General features: G+C 39.6%; 1 protein-coding gene across 2 annotated transcripts in view; it reads left to right on the plus strand.

Annotated features, from left to right (window-relative positions):
* Window positions 1-8915: 8915 nt before the first annotated feature.
* Window positions 8916-14935, plus strand: part of LOC132765606 (inter-alpha-trypsin inhibitor heavy chain H4-like) — a 34562-nt gene continuing 28542 nt past the window's right edge. Inside the window, exons 1-3 of one of the 2 annotated variants that reach the window (XM_067463602.1) lie at window positions 8916-9304; window positions 12758-12918; window positions 13505-13609. In XM_067463602.1, the coding sequence (XP_067319703.1) occupies window positions 9230-9304; window positions 12758-12918; window positions 13505-13609 (341 nt within the window). In that variant the 5' untranslated portion in view covers window positions 8916-9229. The remainder of the gene's footprint in view (window positions 9305-12757; window positions 12919-13504; window positions 13610-14935) is intronic. The other variant, XM_067463601.1, reaches the window with a different exon arrangement.

Genomic DNA, 14935 nt, shown 5'->3' on the forward strand with positions numbered 1-14935 from the left:
TACCTGAGTTCCATAAAGAGGATGGGATGGGGTGGTATTACAAAATAAACCCTTTAGGCCACAGTGCCCTTTTGTGAAGGCAGCATGAGCTAGATCGTCACCGTGACTGGTAGTGCCAAAAGTAGTAACTCAAACTCACTACAGATTGATCTTTTAATTCATTTCCTCCCCCTTTTCTTCCGGTTGCTGCTGCTATTGTTATATTTCTAGCCCTCCTTATTTTTCTGCAAAGAACCCATACTCTTCTACCAGCACCTCTCTATTTAATCCTCACTACAACTCTTCGAGGAAGGTTAGGCTGACAGTCTCAAGGGAGCTACATGGTTGAGTAGGAACTAGAACTGGGATTTTCTGAGGCCCCTCCACACAGCTGAATAACACCCCACATTTGCTGCTTTGAACTGGAATATATAGCACTGTGGACTAAGATAACCCAATTCAAAACAGATATTGTGGGGGTTTCTGCCTTGATATTCTGGGTTATATGGCTGTGTGGAAGGGCCCTTAGTTGTGGTCTATGGAGTATATCAGACGAGGCAAGGAAATCACAACAGCATCTTTGTCTTGCACTTACCACGTGATGTTGCTCTTTTCCCATTCCTCTCTTCGTGGAAAACAGTTTGGAAAGCATTTCCACAAACACAAATCATCTGTTAACAACCTCCAGAAAACATCTCCATGGACCAGCTCAATGTGACCTGGATAGAAAAATCCATACATACTGGATGAGCTACCAGAGAGAAGGGAATAGGAATGTGCTCTTTGATTCTTGCCTAGTCCCATTTCTCTAGAAGGGAACTAGAGAAATGATAGGATGCATGTCTACTGAATTTACCAATTCAGTCTCTAGGGTGCTACAAGTTCCCTTTGTACACTGATATTCAGCATTATCATAGCTACTACCTTGAGAGAATTAGAGTGTTTTTTTTTCCTTTTCCACTCAATATCTTTACAGTCCTCAGATTCTCTTTTCAATGGAAAAACAGCCTTCACAATCAACATTAAAGAAAACTTATCTTTGCTGTTACATATTACAGGCTGATCTATTGCTGGAACATCTAAAACAAACATCCGCAAAGACAGTAAAAAATAGTACTGATTCCTGCTTTTATTCCCACAAATCAGTGTTTCTTCAGAAACTCCCACAAGGTCAGTGGCTGTTGGGGCAAATATGACATCTGTCCTGCAGGATGTTAGCCTTGGCAAATGATACATTTACCCAAATAGAGGCCATCTCTGTTGCTTGCCAACATTTCAATTGGATGATTTTGCAACATCCAATTGAAATATCCAATTTTGATCCATCTCTCACAGCATTTTTTAAATTATTACCATCTGGCAGACAGCACAGGGTGACAAAGACAAGCACAAACAGATTGAGAGATAGCATGTATCCTAGAGCTATAACTACATTCAACTCCATGGTATCGCATTGATGTGGCCTGGGAGGCTGTGTGATAGTGGTTGGAGTGTGGAGGAATGAGTGTGTTGTTTTTGTGATTTGTGCTGGGGAAGGCATTTAATTCTGTTGTACAATGTACAATGACAATAAAGCTATCCTATTCTATTCCAGTCTATTTTCAAAGGCCTGATGGCATCTCTGTCTGATGAGGAATCCAGTGAAGCTTTGATGTATTTTGTGCATTTTGTTTGGCCAGTGAAGGTGTCACTGTTTTGTGGATTTGGGATTTTGTGGAATATCAATTTTTTTGGCTTTCTGATGGAAAAAGAGCAAAGGAAGGAGAGGAGTTCCAAAGTTTGGGAACAGTCACCAAGAAGGTGGCCAAACAAGCCAGGGAAATATTTGTACAGAAACGATTGTCTCAGCAAGAACACAAATAAGCAACCACTCATTATATTGATGAGGAGATATTGGAAAAATAGATATTTATTGATTGATTTATGCATAAAAATCATATGTACTTTAAATGTATAGGAAAATCTAGTTCCCTCTGTGTAGCTGACAGGCAAGCAAGCGGCTTGTCTCCAAAAGGGGCTGAAGAGGAAGGGGGGCATGCATTCCAGAAGAGAGATAAGACACAGACTGGTACATCTAGGCTCTAAGTAAGAAGCCTCTTGACAAGTCAGAGGGCCCCTTTGATGGATGACTGTAAGCACAGCCAAGAGGGAGGAGGGACACAGACATGCTTGCTCTCCAGCTAGACACACAGACATGCTTTTTGCATGTTGGAGGTTGGAACCTGATATTCTTATGATGCCAGGATGACGTAGGGATGATGATGATTGTATGAAGACGTATGTTCTTTGTTTCATTCCGATTGGAGACTATAAAAGGGCAGTCCGCACCTTGATCGGGGCTCTGGTTTTACTTTTGGGACATGAGTCCATACCAGAGTCGCCAGCTGGAAATAAAGTCGTTCTTTTCTGATCTCCAGAAAGGATGTCTCTTGGTAATTATCTCTCCTTTCCTCAAAACCTATTTCCTTGCCATTTCAGTTTGGCGAGCCAGCCAGGAGTAATAGGCAGAAGATTTGAAGGAGGTCAAGGGAGAGAGAAGCCAAGAGAGAGATTTTGAGATCGGGAACGCCTTCAGGAGTCAGCCAAGCCGGTGTCCAACCAACAACTGAACCCTACCAGCTGGGGTGTCTCTGTTTGATGCCGGGGATCACTTGAAGCTTGGAGCAGGGCGGCTGCTCCTGACGGAGTTTTTTCCTTTCACCAGAGGAGACTGAAAACGACGGACAGGCAAGTATGAATGTGAAAAAAGAACATTTAGAAGAGTGCAGACGTCAGGACAGGTCATAGCTGTGTTTGCTAGTGACCAACCCGGAGTAATTAACCTGGGAAAAAGGCAGTCCCGAGTAGACTTTTTGGGATTTTTGGGTGTGCCAGAAAGGGAAACCGACTGCCTAGAGAGAGAGAGAAAAAAGGAAAAGGTTGGGAAAAGCCTAGATACATTGTTGTATGATTGATTGTCTGTATGAGTGAATCAATGTTGTATGTTGTATGAATGCATTGAATGAATGAATGAATGCATCTATGTTGTATGAAAGAAACCAGATGCTGTGTGGTTAGGTCCCACATACCTTTTCCCTCCTTTGTGTATTAGTTGTCTGTTTGTCTAAAACATGTGAGGGTCATTCAGAAGCAAGCTTAAAGCCCTGCTAGGGTACATGTTAGCAGATTTTGAGAAAAGTTTTGAAAAACTATATTTTGGGCAGGAATAAATGAGATCAAATCTCCTATCCTGCCCCAACTCTGTTGAGGAAGAAATGCCTCACCTCCCTACTCTACTGAGATGATGGGAGATCCACAGAAATTCCTGCAAATCCAGCCCTCCAGCCAGCAGCAGCAAGAAACCAGAATAGCCCTCCAACACCACAGTGTCCCTACATAGAAGATACCTGAATCTTTCCCCATCAGATGATATAGATGACTCAGATTCTATGCCGCCTGAGTCCACAGCCACTCGTTTCTAACAGATGTAGCTGAGTGGTTGTGAATAGAGATCAAAAGGAGAAGATAAGCAGTGACAAATGAAGGCTCAAGCCATTTGCTTATCAGCGGCATTAAGGCAATGGAAAAGAGGGCGAAGCAGAGGGTGAAGTATGAGCCAGAAAAGAGGACAGCTTCTTGAGCCGAATCAATGTCCGAACTGTAAGAATCATGGACATTGAATGAGAAACTTCCCAGATGATGAGAGGAAGAGAAAAAGGCTACCAGGAGCAGATAGGAAGACCCAGAGAGCTGCCCTTCTATCAAGAGGCACAGGAGCAGCCAGGGGAAGAAGAAAAACATCATTGGATTGGCCAAATGCCCCCAATGAAGAGGGCCAGAGGACCCAAGTCAGTCAAGAGTTCTAACTTTAGGATCCCAAAGAAGAAGAAAAATCATTTTTAGTAGACATAAGAGCAGAAGAAATCAGTTATTACCACCCCAGTGGCACCATAACCCAGAAAGCCATAAAGCTCATGGGAGCCACTGGAGATCAATGCCTACATCCTTTCCTAAGCAAGAAAGAAAGAGGAAGAAAAAGTCAGCTAGCAACAAAAGAAGTTACCATCAGCTTTCTATATATGCCTAACTGCCCAGTTCAATTGCTGGGAAGTGACTTGCCATGCAAACAAAGTCTAATAATTATTCTTTGAGGAAAATGATTTTGCTAAGATGGCTTTAGAAAATAACAAGCCTTTTGCACCTCACCCATCTCGTGGTGGAGGCTGTTAGTAGTTTAAAAAGGCTCAGAGAAAATGAATAGGAGAAAGTTTGAAACTCCTGAGGTATGGGCAGAAAACAGCCCCCCGGAATGGCTAAAATGCATACTTCCAAAAATAGAACAGCCGATTCCAGGAGCCTGTCAGTCAGTCTGAAGAAAACACTCCAATTCCTAGACCCAGCCGTGCAAAAACTGAAGTCAAATACTTAGGATTCCAGATAAAAGAGGGTCATAGGACTGAAAGCAAGCCATCTGCCAGATCTTAGTCCCCAATACAAGGAAGCAAGTCCAATGCGAGTCCATAGGTGCAACAAGATTCTGTAAAATTTGGATCTCTATGAAGTAATTGGCAAATTCTTGTGTCAAGTTACAAAGGGGGGCGAAAGAGAGCCCTTTCCAGTGGACACAAGAGCAAAATGCTGCCTTTCAGCAAATAAAAGTCTGCGCTGAGGACAGTCTGTTTTATGCCGACCTGAAGTAACAAAATCCTTCACTTGTTATGTTGCTGAGAAGGAAGATGTAGCAACAGGCATTTAACTCAAACCATAGACTTTTAGAACTCAAAGAAACCAAATGCTTAGCACCTCAAGAATGCTAAAACATCAGGCACTGTTATGAATCCTTACATTAAAGGTTCAGCAATGCTCTACCTTTTAAACTTGCTACCCTCCTGAAAAAGGAACATCATAGCTGTATTGAAAATTGGACACAATTTATGCCAGTTGTCCTGACTTAGCTGATGTTCCTTTGCAAGAAGTTCAGCTTATTAAATACACTGATACAAAGCATGTATTTTCAGTACTTTCAGTACTACATGTCCATGGTGCACTTTAAAAAGAAAGAGGACTTTTAACTGCAGCATGCCAACCAGTCAAACATTCAGAAAAAGATATTGCATTTCCTAGGAGCTGTATGGGTCCCAAAACATTTGGTTGTAATGCACAAAAGGGACCAGGGCAGGATCCTTTAACCAGAAATCAACCAGAAGAGCAGATGCAGCTGCCAAGAAGCAGGAGGGTAGCAAGGCTATCCTACTTCCTTTGCCCAATCCCAGTGTGCAGCCCACCTATAATAAAGAAGAACAGCAATGGGCCCAGGACAATGGTGCAATAGACTTAGCTAACTCTATTGGTTGGTGAGCTCTTTTCAAATGGAAGAATAATTGTCCCCAGAACCATGGCATTAAAAGTAGTAAAAGGAACTCATGAGTCATTTCAGGAAAATGACACTAGCTAAGCTCTTAGAAAGACAGTTAAACATAGATTGTCTTCACTTTCTTGACAATGGCAGCTTCAGCTAGGTGTCATACCTGTGCCAAAAAATGTCAGGGGCAATGCCAGCCCCCAGGTACTCAGCATTGTGTAAATGTACTCTTTGAAGCCATAGCTGTAACAGTGGTACATATTAGATGCATTCCCACCTGAACCATTGAACTGTCTCTTTTTGCAATGCTTTTTGAGAGGCCCTCTCCTTCATTCCCAGGGTCACAAGGGGAATAGCATGAAGGGCCCAGGCAAAGAGACAGGGAATGGTTGCTTTGGGAAAATGCTGTAAGAGTTATGGCAAATGCTTAATGAGTTCAGGACACACACACCTGACCCCTATTTGTTTGTGTAAGACAGGGGATGAGGTGTGGGTTAAAGAGTGGTAATGAGAAACTTTGCAACTCAAATGAAAAGGTCTTTATGTGGTGATTTTTACATCACCTAGTGCAGTTAAGGTAGCAGAAATCAAACCTTGCTCCCTTGGAGTAGAATTCAAACTGTTCCCAGTTAGCAAGCTATTCTAGATCCCAAAGCACCCACTAAAGCTTAAATTAACACAGGATTGTGGTTGTTCTAACCAAATGGAGAAAGGTGGCAGAAAGAAGATTCAGACTAGACATTACTGCAAGACAACCCGGAAGCTCTTGCCCTGCGTACTGTCAGATCTGCACCTGCTGAAGGATGAGAAAACTGGGCTAGACACTGCAGCTTATTCCATATCTGGAAGCGATTAAGCTCTACGCACTGTCAGACCCACAACTGGAGAGGAAAGAAGACGGAGCTAGGCCCTACTTTACCCAGGGAAGGTACTCAACGTACGGCCAGATTCCAGAAGAATGAGAACTTTGTGGGTGATATATGTGTTTATTTATGTGTCAATTTTGTGAATTGGTAACTGGTTCAATAAGCATGCCAAAATGTATGTTTGATCAATAATGGGAGAAATGCTAACTTGGGATATATTAGCATTATGAGTCAATTGTAAAATTTTCATTTCTGTCTGCCTTTGATTAATAAGGAAGTTATAGTTTGGCTACTCTAGTCTTATAAGAGCAAAAGTCAGACCATTGAGTCTTAAATCCTCCTAGTCTTTTCAATGGTTGCAACATAGATTAACACAGGTTCTGAAAACACCCCCAGGTGAATGCTTTTGAATAAAGGAAAGAAATTATTCTCAAATAGAAGTTAAGTAGGTGACTTTTAGACTTATCTAGACTGGAAATCTAACAAAAAACCCAGAGAAGTCTAAAAGTTCCTACTTAAGGGGGGAATTGATGAGGAGATATTGGAAAAATAGATATTTATTGATTGATTTATGCATAAAAATCATATGTACTTTAAATGTATAGGAAAATCTAGTTCCCTCTGTGTAGCTGACAGGCAAGCAAGCGGCTTGTCTCCAAAAGGGGCTGAAGAGGAAGGGGGGCATGCATTCCAGAAGAGAGATAAGACACAGGCTGGTACATCTAGGCTCTAAGTAAGAAGCCTCTTGACAAGTCAGAGGGCCCCTTTGATGGATGACTGTAAGCACAGCCAAGAGGGAGGAGGGACACAGACATGCTTGCTCTCCAGCTAGACACACAGACATGCTTTTTGCATGTTGGAGGTTGGAACCTGATATTCTTATGATGCCAGGATGACGTAGGGATGATGATGATTGTATGAAGACGTATGTTCTTTGTTTCATTCTGATTGGAGACTATAAAAGGGCAGTCCGCACCTTGATCGGGGCTCTGGTTTTACTTTTGGGACATGAGTCCATACCAGAGTCGCCAGCTGGAAATAAAGTCGTTCTTTTCTGATCTCCAGAAAGGATGTCTCTTGGTAATTATCTCTCCTTTCCTCAAAACCTATTTCCTTGCCATTTCAATATCATTATAATTATGCATATTGTGACTCCACCAATGCCTTTGTGGAAGTGTTTTGCAAATGAGAAGAACTCATGCTGTAATGAATCTCTTAGTCAGTCTTAAACATGCCAACAAGTTTATTCTTTCCTTCTTTACATACTGAAGTAGATTTCACATGGTTATCTCTATGAAAACTGCAAACATGTAAGAGAGAACTGAAACAATCTAGATCAGCGTTTCTCAACCTGGGGGTCAGGATCCCTGGGGGGGCGGTTGCAATGGGGGGTTTCAGAGGGGTCGCCAAATACTATCAGAAAACACATATTTCTTTGGCAGAGAAGGATGATGATCTCTTTGCCTGTCCTTCTCTTCTTTTTTGGAAACAGATGGCAAATCATCCCATCAAAAGCCCTCCTCCTGCTCTGATTGGCCAACCCCTCAGCTGGTCTCTCAGCCAAGAGGAGGGCTGTTTCTAAGACTCCAAGCGGGGTGGGGAGAGCAGGTGTGCTCGGCGCATGGCAGCATGGTGCACATGCGCAGGTGAGAAAGAGCATGTGAGGCTGGAGGGAGGCTTGCACCAGTGAGTCCTTTCAAGACAGAGGAAAAGCACCCTGGCAACATGGGGCAGGAGGAGCAGCAGCAGAAGCAGCTTAGATAATTTGTAATGCTATTTATTAGAAAAAAGCCAGTTTTTAGATTTTTTAAAATTATTATTAAAGTTCCCATTCAAAAATGCATGGGTGGGTGGGTGTGGGTGAACTAAAACTCCCAAAATCATGGGCCAACCCTCCCTAAAATCCCACCAATATTCACAGTTGGCCATGTTGGGTCTGTGTGCCAAGTTTGGTCCAGATACATCATCGTTTGAGTTCACAGTGCTCTCTGGATGTAGGTGAATTACAACTCTAAAACACAAGTTCAATGCCCACCAAACCCTCCCAGTATTTTCTGCTTTTCATAGGAGTTCTGTGTCTCAAGACTGGTTCAATTCCACTGTTGGTGGAGTTCAGAGTGCTCTTTGATTTGAAGTTAAATGTAAATATCAGCAACTACAACTCCTAAATGATCTAATCAATCCCCCTTCCCGCCAACTCCACCAGTATTCAAATTAGGGGTGTATTGGGTATTTGTATGAATTTTGGTTCAGTGAATGAAAATACATCATGCATTTACATTACAATTCATAACAATAGCAAAATCACAATTATGTAGTAGCAATGAAAATAATTTTATGGTTGAGGGTCACCATGACATGAGGGTATTAAGGGGTCACAGCATTAGGAAGGTGGAGAACCACTGGTCTAGATTATCTAGATTATCTAATGTTCAGATTTCATCTGAACATTAGGAAGAACTTCCAGACTGTGAGAGCTGTTCAGCAGTGGAACTCTCTGCCCCGGAGTGTGGTGGAGGCTCCTTTTTTGGAGGCTTTTAAACAGAGGCTGGATGGCCATCTGTCGGGGGTGCTTTGAATGCAATTTTCCTGCTTCTTGTCAGGGGGTTGGACTGGATGGCCCATGAGGTCTCTTCCAACTCTTTGATTCTATGATTCTATCTCTGAAAGGCTTGGAAACCTATTTGGAAAGCCGTCCTCTCACTTGCTCAACCATGGTGAGGAATGGGTGGAAATGTTCTCATTCAGTCGGTAAATATTAGATGTATGCATCTTCAACACAGTTGAGTAATTGCGTGGGAGTTCAGAGTCCCATTGTATCTTTGACCTTTTGTAGATTCTCTAGAAAGTTTAAGCTCTCCCTTGTATTTTAGCACTTTTCTTTTAAAAAAAATTGCAGTATAATTCTACTTCAGTATATATAGAAAGGAAAGGAAGAGTTTAGTCAGTCTTGTGTCAAGCTTAAGACCGACTGACCAATTTGTTTTTTAAAAACTCTTTCCCTAATCAATTCCTATTCTTATGTGGATCTGATACACTGAAAATGGAACAACACTTTTTTGCTTTGTGGTTGCTCTTTCCCTTAGTGACAGGATTAGCAGAACGAGCTCTCCCAGAGGTATTTGTCTTTTATTCTCAAACATCTCCATCTCTCCCTTTTCTTTCTTTCTCTCTCTTTTAGAATATGGAATAGGGGTAGGGTGGGTATATGTATTTACAATGTCTAGTCATTAAATAGAATTTATTTTACAGTTGGAATTATAAGGTTGTAAAGGCAGTTCTTGCTTTTGAAACCTGAGATGGGCTTTTCTTTCTAGTAGGCTCCTTCTCAGAAGAACTGAATGTCCAGTCAAAATGGAATCAAGAGTGAATTGCGCATATACGTCACTGTATTACTTTTTAAAAAATTGATCTGTTCTAAATTGTAGATGTACCTAATCATGAAATTTAAATTCGTATCCTGTATTTTAATCTCTCTTCTGTGTATTTTAATAAGTATTTTATAGAAATATGTTTTAATATGTATCTTTTATAGAAATACATTTAAAATGTGTATTTGTAGGCTTTTACACTGTGTGTTTGAATTATGTTGTAACCCACTTCGAGCCACAAGGAGAGGTGGATAAGAAATTATTATTATTATTACTGGAAATGCATACGAGGATTTAAAGACTGAATTACAAAGACTCTGGCACAAGTCAATAAAAGTGGTCCCAGTGGTGATCAGCACACTGGGTACAGTGCCTAAAGACCTTAGCCTGCACTTAAAAACAATTGGCGCTGATAAAATTGCTATCTGTCAGCTGCAAAAGGCCACCCTACTTGGATCTGCATGCATTAATCGCTCATACATCACACAGTCCTAGACACTTGGGAAGTGTCTGACGTGTGATTAAATACAAAAGCCAGCATGGTTATCTTTTTTTGCTGTGCCCTGGAATATGCTTTTTGGATTGTGTGGTTATAAGTAATTGTTTTTAAACTTGATATGTTTTAATTATGTGATTTTAAAGTATATGTTGTTTTATTTTATATATGTATCCATGGTATCAAATTGTGCCTTTGTTGTGAACCATCCTGAGTCCCTTTTGGGGCAAGAAGGGCGGGATATAAATGCAGTAAATATATAAATAATAAATAAATACTAATCTTGTTGCGAGTCAAGTAATAATAATAACCTATAGATTTAGTCTTTAGCCAGGCATCATTGAGATCAGAGCTTGCAAGTATTAATTCTTTTGGACTCTAAGGCAGCATTACCTTCCCTGTGGTTTAGCCTTTCATTTTCAAAGCTCGGAGAAAGACATTTGCCTGAAAGCTTTGGGAGATACTATTGGCTATTATAGATGGAACTAAATAAACCAATGTTAAGACTTGTTGAACATGTCCTTATATATAAGAGTTTTGTAAAGATTTGTTTAAATTAAGATGAAAAAAGGCTCATTTTACTTTAGCTTCTGCTTTAACAAATCAAAACTGGCAATTCTGTAATATTTTGCAACAAACAATCAAACGCAAATAATGAGTTAAAGTCATGCGGCTACTTAAAACATGGTACCATATACAGCAAATGTGGCATTCTGTGGGGATAAGATCACATTTCAAAAAACAGTGAAGCAAGAGGAAACAGCATTGCATTCTTCCAGACTGCTGAAACAGACCAAAAAGCCCCAGGATTCATCCTCATTGCCATATAATGCAGATTCGGAAAGCAGTTAAATTGCATCAAACTAGATTATATGAATCTACAGTGCCATATAATGCAGTTCAGTGCAGTTACACTGCATTATATGGCAGTCTAGAAGGGGGTCTGGATTTTGTTCTTGTTCCTTTTGATTTTATTTTGGAGATCCGCTTTGTTTAACCTAGAATGTCTTCTATTAGCTTCCAGTACCACCAGAGACTTTTTATACATGTTCCTCAGATCAGTTTGTTTTTTCCTAAGTATAAAACCAGAAAGAATAAAAACAGAATCTGGACTTTTCAATCATCTGGATGTGCCCATCACTTGGCTTCTTGCAATATTTTCATTTTTACTCACTTCTTGCAATATTCCCAGTATTACTTGTTACCTTTAAAAAATATCCAAAATTAGTAATATTATAACAAGAACTGTTAAAATTTTAAAGCATTTAGTTTCAAAATAGTCGACTGTTGGCAGTTGTTTGCACTCATGGTCAACATGAAGTAGCTTTGCTATTTTTTCTTCCCTCTGTAAGAAAGTCCACCAAACCTTATCTTGTTTCTAATAGAAAACTTCATGTTCTCCACAGAAATATTATATTATATATAAACATATTATTTTGGCACAGAACGCCAAGTTTTATGAACAGGAAACATGCTTTCTGCACATTTTCTGCCAAAAATGGGGATTTCCACAAAGATGAAGTCCCAAATAATGAAATTTCCCCTCCAATATTATCCTGAAACAGGTTTCCTCATAATTAAGGATTTCATCTGTCATTTGTGAACTTTTGAACATTCATCCCACCCCTTGTCTGAAAGATAAATGAACAGAATGAGCATAATGATAGACAAATATTTTAATGAACCATATGTTGTATAACACTTTGGTTGGCACTGTTGCCCAAACATGACACCATTGTTGTTGTTGTTGTTGTTGTTGTTGTTGGCTCTTTGAAAAGTATTCTTTGGGAGTGTGTTTTTTCTCAAACTTGCACTTTCCAGGTATGTTGGATTATAAATGCCACAATCCCCAGCCAGCAATCATATTGTGATGCACATTGTTCACTTCTGAAAAAATGCAATTAAAATCCCTCAAAGAAAAGGAGCCATTGACAAAATGTACAATCTCTAAGCAATGATATAAATCATATAACATTTTCTCAATCAACTTTATAGTTTCTTATACTATTGTTAACATCGGTTATCATAACATCTACTTAACATGGTAAACATTTTCTCTCTTCCAATATTAATGTAAATGGTTGGGATTTATGAGATTGTTAGGTTAACAAAATGTGCAAAACCTTCCCAATTATGTTCTCATTTAAAGTTTCTTGACTACTTTATTTTTTCTCCCTGCCTTTATATCTTCACAAATGCAATTCTGACTTCACATGGAAGTCAAGAAAGCCATGGATGCTGGAAGCATATCCTATCACTGTGTACGATCAGTGTTATCTTTATATAGTATTGCAAAGTGACTTTTAAGGTAAATATAATCTTTGGACATCCATTTTCTTTATAAGTCTAAAGGTTCCAAAGAAGAGAGACCCGAGTCACTGGTTGTTTGATCAAAGAGAAATACTAGTCTCTCAATTGAAGAACTAGTCCTTCAGTTCAGCCAACCATTACATTCATTTATCATGAAGACCCATGGAATTCAAGTTTTACTCTAAACTAGACTTTTGATTTGCCAATAAAAACTACATTTTTAAAAAAGTTCATAAAATAATAATGTGGATTTGCTATGAATTTGAATTTTCAGAATATGAAGAAACTGCGTGTAGGGATTATTATAGTTTTGCATTCACCCCTTTACCCATGGTAGAAGCTGGACTGAATTCAGTCCACTTCAGTCAGAATCAATAGTCACTTCCTTCCCCAGGATGGCATCGAAATCTACAGCATTCATGTGGACTGCAAAGTTACATCAAGGTTTGTTCACACCACCATCACCAGCAAAGTTGTTAACCGAGCTGAAGAGTCCAAGGAAGCTGTTTTTGAAGTGGAGTTGCCCAAGACAGCCTTCATCACAAACTTTAGCATGTAAGCAGGGAAAGAAATGTTTGCTTGTGTCATTCTTGAACAAAAGGACAAATCACTTCAAAAGTTTTATTTTACTGAGTGAAATTGAACATTAGTTCAGAATATTTATGAAAAATCAATTAGCAAAATTTGTGCATAATATATACTGCAAAAACCTTTTTTGTACAAAAAATGGGGGGAGGGGTGCTCAGAAAACTCCCTTTTCACATAAGCAAGGGGGAATATATTATTTTTGTGCATTTTTAAAAAATAAATAAGTATAAACTATGATTTATCTCATGGTAGTTGGCTGCATTTTCATAGTTTAGAAAACAGCATTCATATTTATATATGTTTCACGATGAAAAACAGTTTTCATCATGCTTTTTATTAACCTTGCATTTGCTTCTAAAGCATGGACAATGAAAATCCAGAGGAATTATACTTGTGAAAATGTAGGTCTTAGTTTTTAAAAATACTTTTTTATAAGAAGTATATTCATTGGCATAATGAAATGAAAGAAATCTAAGGCCTAAATTTTCCAAAAGCCCAAATACTCCTCTTTCCAATGAATGGAATGCTTCAAAATATTCTTTTTTTTTCTCAGGACCATAGATGGAAAAACATATCCTGGAATAATCAAAGAAAAGAAATCAGCACAAGATCAATATGATGCTGCTGTTTCACAAGGGCAAAGTGCTGGATTGGTCAAGTAAGCAGCAAAGCTTTTTCCAATTCCCTTCCTGGGTAGAAAAAGAGACTTCAAAAAGAATCCATATATTAAGAAAACACATTAGCAATGCATAAATGTTGGTTGAAATGTAATTGAGGAGATGACTACTCAAGGCTTGTAGCATGCATTAGGAAATCTCTAACCATGAATGGAATGCATCTTATGGTTCAAGTATTGTGTTTTGTCCTGTTGTGAGTTTTGAAGCAACAAAGGTCCCTTCTATACTGCCCTCAATCCTGGGAGGAACTGGGATATTTTTCCCCAATCCCTCTCGGGATTGAGACCCCACATCCTCCCACAACCCCAGGCATTCCAGCCACCCATTTTCTTCCAAAAATATATATGTAACAGCCCTGCCAACAATGCAGGACCATCCAGAGAGCTTTCCCAGTCCTTGAAAATGTTGTGTCAGGAAATGTGTGTGTGTGTGTGTGTGTGTGGAGGGGGGGGAATCCCTTTTTTCTCCCACACCTCTCGACGTGTCATTTTTGAGCACCTCTCTGGAGGGGCCTCTGCTGCTGGCAGGCCTCTCATATACATTGGGGGGGGGGATTTTGGGGCTGGGAAGGGGACTTCATTCCTTTGGGATTTAAAGCCCGAAACCCCAGTATCAATGTGGGGATTGACCCCCCCCCCCCTGGATTGTGAAAGCCAACTGGAAGTAAATCCCTACGGGGACTCAGAATAATAATAATAATAATAATAATAATAATAATAATAATAATAATAATATCTGCCTGTGACAAAGAACCAGTGGGATCACAAGCCTGAAAAGGTTACAGAAAATGATCAAACTACTCTGGGATTTTCGAATTCAGACTGACAGAGTTTTGGAGCACAATACTCCTGACCTCACAATTAAAAAAACAAGTATAAAAAAACAAGTATCAATTGCAATGTTGCAATCCCAAGTGACAGCCGGATTGAAGAGAAACAATATGAGGATTTAAAGATTGAACTGCAAAGACTCTGGCACAAGCCAGTAAAGGTGGTCCCAGTGGCCTGCACATAAACACAATTGATGCTGACAAAATTACCATCTGTCAGCTGCAAAAGGCCACCCTACTAGGATCTGGATGCATTATTCGCTGATACATCACACAGTTCTAGACACTTGGGAAGTGTCTGACATGTGATCCAATACAACAGCCAGCATAGTGATCTTGTTTCCTATGGACTCATCTTGTTGTGTACCTAATAATAATAATAATAATAATAATAATAATAATAATAATAAATAAATATGTTATTTGTATTCCACCCTATCTCCCTGAAGGAACTCAGGGAGAATTCCAACTACAAAAA

This window comes from Anolis sagrei, chromosome 2, assembly GCF_037176765.1.
Source record: "Anolis sagrei isolate rAnoSag1 chromosome 2, rAnoSag1.mat, whole genome shotgun sequence".
Lineage (NCBI taxonomy): Eukaryota > Metazoa > Chordata > Lepidosauria > Squamata > Dactyloidae > Anolis > Anolis sagrei.